The sequence below is a fragment of the Eurypyga helias genome, unplaced genomic scaffold, assembly GCF_000690775.1.
Source record: "Eurypyga helias isolate BGI_N326 unplaced genomic scaffold, ASM69077v1 scaffold48450, whole genome shotgun sequence".
NCBI classification, from domain to species: Eukaryota; Metazoa; Chordata; class Aves; order Eurypygiformes; family Eurypygidae; genus Eurypyga; species Eurypyga helias.
In genome coordinates, this window is record NW_010225904.1 from 1 (window position 1) to 4,937 (window position 4,937).

General features: G+C 41.8%; 1 protein-coding gene across 1 annotated transcript; it reads right to left on the minus strand.

Annotated features, from left to right (window-relative positions):
* Positions 1 to 2,288: 2,288 nt before the first annotated feature.
* On the minus strand, positions 2,289 to 4,236 carry LOC104504779 (lysosome-associated membrane glycoprotein 1-like; the record flags this gene model as incomplete). The annotated part of the gene is made up of 3 exons (XM_010150916.1): positions 2,289 to 2,450; positions 2,556 to 2,769; positions 4,121 to 4,236. Coding segments are annotated over 3 exons (492 nt in total), but the record flags the coding sequence as incomplete, so codon positions are not given.
* Between the last annotated feature and the right edge of the window lie 701 nt (positions 4,237 to 4,937).

The following is a 4,937-nucleotide window of genomic DNA, read 5'->3' on the forward strand; positions in this document are numbered from 1 at the left end:
CCTCCAGCGTGTTGACCACAGCACACAGCTTAGTAACAACCATATCACTTCAAGTAGAAGTTTGTCCAAGGTGGAGCCTTGATACAGTATTTTTACTGAATTAATGTACAGCATAGCTCCTAGTAATTCCTCAAGACAGACTGGGAGATGAGAAACTCTCATGTCTTTCTGACAGTTACAGAAAAGCAGCTGACAAAACTACCAACAAAGTTAAAGCCTCCTTTTCTTCAGAGCTACTGATCATCACTACCATAACCTCAGTCACTAGCTTCTATGTCCACTGACAGAAGGTACCAGAATGTTAACAGAAGTTTCTGGCGATGCACAGAATACTGACACTTCTTCCCTTCAGTGAGCCTTGCTCAGATCACCAGCAGAAATATCCACTAATGAAGGAGATGCAGGGAAAAACTTTAAGGGAGAATTCCAGATCTGAAGTTTATCAATAACTAGGTGCCAAGGGAAGTCTCAGGTCTACAGAAGTGGACAGAAGGAACTGATCTGGAAAGAACAAGGTGATTTCAGGGTCAAGATTTAAAAAAACAAAACAAAAAAAAACCAACCAAAACTAAGAATTCTTTAACTGTCTGAATTAAACAAAACCAACCCATATGAAGAAGAGACCTCATTGTGCAGTTGGGGTAAGAAAAGAATCTGGGTGCAGTCCCAAGACAGTAAAAAACCCTAGGGATACTAATTTTAAAAAACAAACTGAGTGTAGCAGTATGGACAACATGAATGTGGAAACAAACAAAAACAATTAAAAAAGCTTAAACTCAGACCAAACAGTGTCTACCCCAGGATCACAGAGAGTCATGTGTCTTTTTCTGAAGTTCAGTAGTTTCATCAAGACAATGATACCACAGGATGGAGAAAAGCAACTGTGGGGAAGTGGCCCTGGAAATTAAAGTGTTCATATTAACCTAAAAAAAAAAAAAGTAGTAATTAGGAAAAGAAAATAAATGCTGAAAAATTGTGTTGCATAAGGAACACCCTCCCGAAATGATGCAATATTGACCTTTTTTTAAACCAAAGGAGTATGTAAGAACAGATAATACATGGTGTTAAAAGGAAGATTACTGAAGTTGCATAGAAGTTAAAAACCAGCTTTTCCCAGTACCACAGCTTGAGCTCGAGCCTGCTGATCACTGATCACTTATTACACTTACCCAATACAACACCTGGATCAAGCTATTGTATTTAAAAAAAAATGAGATAGTTCTGAAGACAGAGAGTCATAGAAATCAGGTTTTGGGTTTTAAATGACAACTGTAGGTCCACATCTGCTGTGAACTAGTTCACTGAATGGAAAAGACTGATCAAGAGAATGATACACAGTGAAACTTGAGCCAGTCATGCGAGGGCAGCCATAAAAGAAGTCAACTCCAGTATTATCAGGCATCAGACAAGGTATTTTTTCAGAGACACAGGACAAGGTATGGATAGCCCTGCAGAAGGCACTTGTTCCACGTATCCTTCGCATGCCAGCACTGACTACCCTAGATTTTAAGGTTCAACAGGTGCATAAATGGGATTAACAGCATAAGAAAGTTCTGCATGTCCCAGAGAAATGAGACTTCTGACTTGCCCCAGAAGTAAGGCAAAGATCTATCATGAGATACCACAGATGATCAAATATCGAGAGCTACGTAAACTGAAGAGTGTTACCACAAAATCAAAGGCCGTGAACACACCATGAAGAAGCTTGTCTTCTAATCATTACAGCAATGAAATTTCTAAATGCTTTTCAATACAAGCAAGCAGTACCAAAAGTCGTTTTGCAGTCAAGCCTGACAAAGAACATAATTGTAACAGCTTACATAAGGCCTCCTATAGGAAGATGTACCCATCTGCTCCCTACAGACCAGTTCTCCATTGTCTGCCATCATAGCACTGATTTTCTACACAGGAACTAGTTCAAACTACTTTGGTAGAGGTATAGTACCTGGAAATGTAAGATACTACTTAAACTAGGATTTTGGCCATGTGCCCAGCCAACCTACTGCAGCATGTGTTTACACCCATAAATACTCATGAACAGAAGGAATGTTCCCCAACACCTGTACAAAACCCCTGGGAACACAGTGCCCTCTCTCCCAGTCACAGATGCCGACACCCTTACAGAGAAAACGGAAAGCAGGTCTGTTTGTTTCAAGAGGTGCTGCTACCAGAGCTTTAGGTACAGTTTGCACCTGCCTAGATGTGCTTAGTCAGGACTTAAAAGGAAATAAACTATTATTGGAAACAAGGAAGGTCAACAAGTCAGTCTTCTGCTACAAGATACCTACTGTTCGTGCTGAGAGTGCCGTTTGTGATAAATGCTTCCAAAGTAACATTGCTAAAAGTAACGTTCACGTTCTTCATATTGACGTGCTTGGAGCTGATGCACCTGTATCTCGTGCCCACATATGCCTGAATAATGGTTTTGTGCGATACTCTCTTCACTTCTCCTGTGAAGAGATTACATAGCATTAGTACGCAGCAGTATGTACAGAAACAAATCAGCATTACACCTGGAAGGGTTACACAATGAGAACAGGAAGCTTTCGTTTTACCTGCAGTTGAATTATGGAATATAGTAGCATCTGAGAGGTTGTAGTGGAAAACTAGCTCTTCGACTTGGTACTTGTCTGCATGGTCTGAGAAATTCAGGCTTAATGAATGTCCTGCGCCAAAACCCAACACCAGTACTGGGTGAGATGTGTTACCTTCACCACATGAGCTCTGCGGCTCTACTGTAGCATTTTGTGGAAGAAAAAAGTGTGCAAACTGTGGGGTAGAAAACAAAGTACATGTAAATGGGATGGTGCAACAGCTTTTCCTTACTGCATTTTGAATATCCTATGACAGTGTTACAAAAACACACAGCTGACACATCTACTACACATGCAGTACATATACGCTACGTCTCCTTATATACCTGCATACAGCAAGGAGCATGTTACTGACGCTTGCATTTCTTAAGAATATTGTTCTCTACAATCTAAGGAAATAACAGTACATGCTCACATCACCTCTTAGACTTCTCCTCCTAAACTAGCACTAGGAATCTGCAGGTATTTCTGTACTAGGTGAATCAAGTCTGGCAAACTCTGGACACAAAAAAAATGGGAGAATTTAGGCTTTTCTTCTTGTAATACAATTGAGTAAGAACAGAAGTGGTGCAGCCCACACAGTTTATCTGTAATACACTGAGTTTATTACATACTGAGAAGTAACTTGGTACCTGAAGACCAAGCCAGTGTTTACTGGAACATTCTGAGCTTACTGCTTGGAAGAAGCAGCCAGAAGCATGTCATGACAGCAGGTACCTCTGAAAGCAAACCTGCATACCGGTGTCAGCAGGGTATCCAACCATCAGCACCGCTGAAGAAGCAGACTATGCAACTTCACTCTCAGCTCAAATCACACGTGGGAAGTGCACCACTGGCAAAGGAGTAGGATTTTTTTTTAATCTCACATTATGCTGTTGGCTAGGAAAACCAAATCAGCTTCAAAAATGCCTCAAAACACACAACTGCAATGAGATTGTAAATAATCCACAATTCCTGCTCAGTAGCGAAGGCAGCAGAAAGGTAAACCAAAAAGTGTTTGTGAATAAAAATTCTTCACTTTCCATTAACAGGCTTTTGCTGTTAATATGGAACAACCTGCACACACTGCGCAGGCCTGCAGACACACTGAAAGCTAGAGAGCTGCTCAGCGAGATGATCACAGATTTCGGGGACGTTTAAAAGCCATGTGCCAACAACCATTTCGGTTCAGAATTAGTCCGTTTCAATATGGCCAAGTTCATCAAAAGATGACCTGTAGCTTTTTACTTTTACAGTTCCAATGAAAGCCGATTTAGCTACCAATAGGACTGGTGTGGAATTTCAGTCACAAAGGTAATTTCATACGTGCATTGCTTGTGGTGGTTTCAGACAGCCTTAACCCTGTTTCATTCGAAGAAGCATCAGTAAGAAGAAAAGTTGATGCAACATGACTGGGAGGGAGGAATCTTTGCTGAAGCAGTTTTTCATGCTTCAATATTGTTCCAAGTTTAAGCACTGCACATGCAGAAACACCACACATTTTGGAAACACAAGTTAGAGGCAAGCAGTGAGATACCCCCCCTTACCTCTTTCTGCCCATAGCTTTTGTATTCCACTGAGAAGGCTACTGTCAGATCAGCAATTATGCAGACTTTACCACTTGAATCTTTCACCTCAAATGAAGAGGAAGCCTGTAAAAAGCCTGTTGAGAATGACGAGTGGTTAACTTGGTGTCACGTAAGTTTTTAGGTTTTTTGATCCCAAAGAGATAAGTGTGCACAACTAGACATTTTAGGAGTATATTCTGAACAGCAGTTCAGTTCAGAAACTTGGGCATTAACAGCCTCTGTAATAGCTTCAACATGGCTAACACAGAGGACACATTTAACACCCCATTTATAAGAAGACAAAGCCACCCAAACCGAAACTGTTGACATGCTGGGTCCTCAGAGAGTATAAGAAGAACTTGCAACAAACACCAGTCATACTGTTCCAGACAGCTACTCCGTGTTCACCCTACACAGCAACTATTTTGCAGGCTTCAGCCAGACCCGATTTAGCATATTTGATCCTGCATGCCTATAGCCTTCCCCCCGCAGCGCACCACGCAGCCTTCATTTGTACGTGCACTGAATGCAGCATTTAGAAAGCTTGGCTTGACTGCCAAAAATAGCGTGATGGAGCGTGCCACCCTTGCCAGGAGAACTTCTCTTTAATGTCATCGCGTGCTCTGCGCTTGAGAGGAGGATGAGGGCCAAGACCTTGACACAGACTGAGGTTATGTTTTCCTGACTGGTTTAAACTAACACCAGACTAAGCTGACCCACAGCTTTTCCCCCACTTGCTCCCCTCCAGCCCCAGAGCACTAGTACGACTGACCACACTAGTACCGACTTAGCAGGG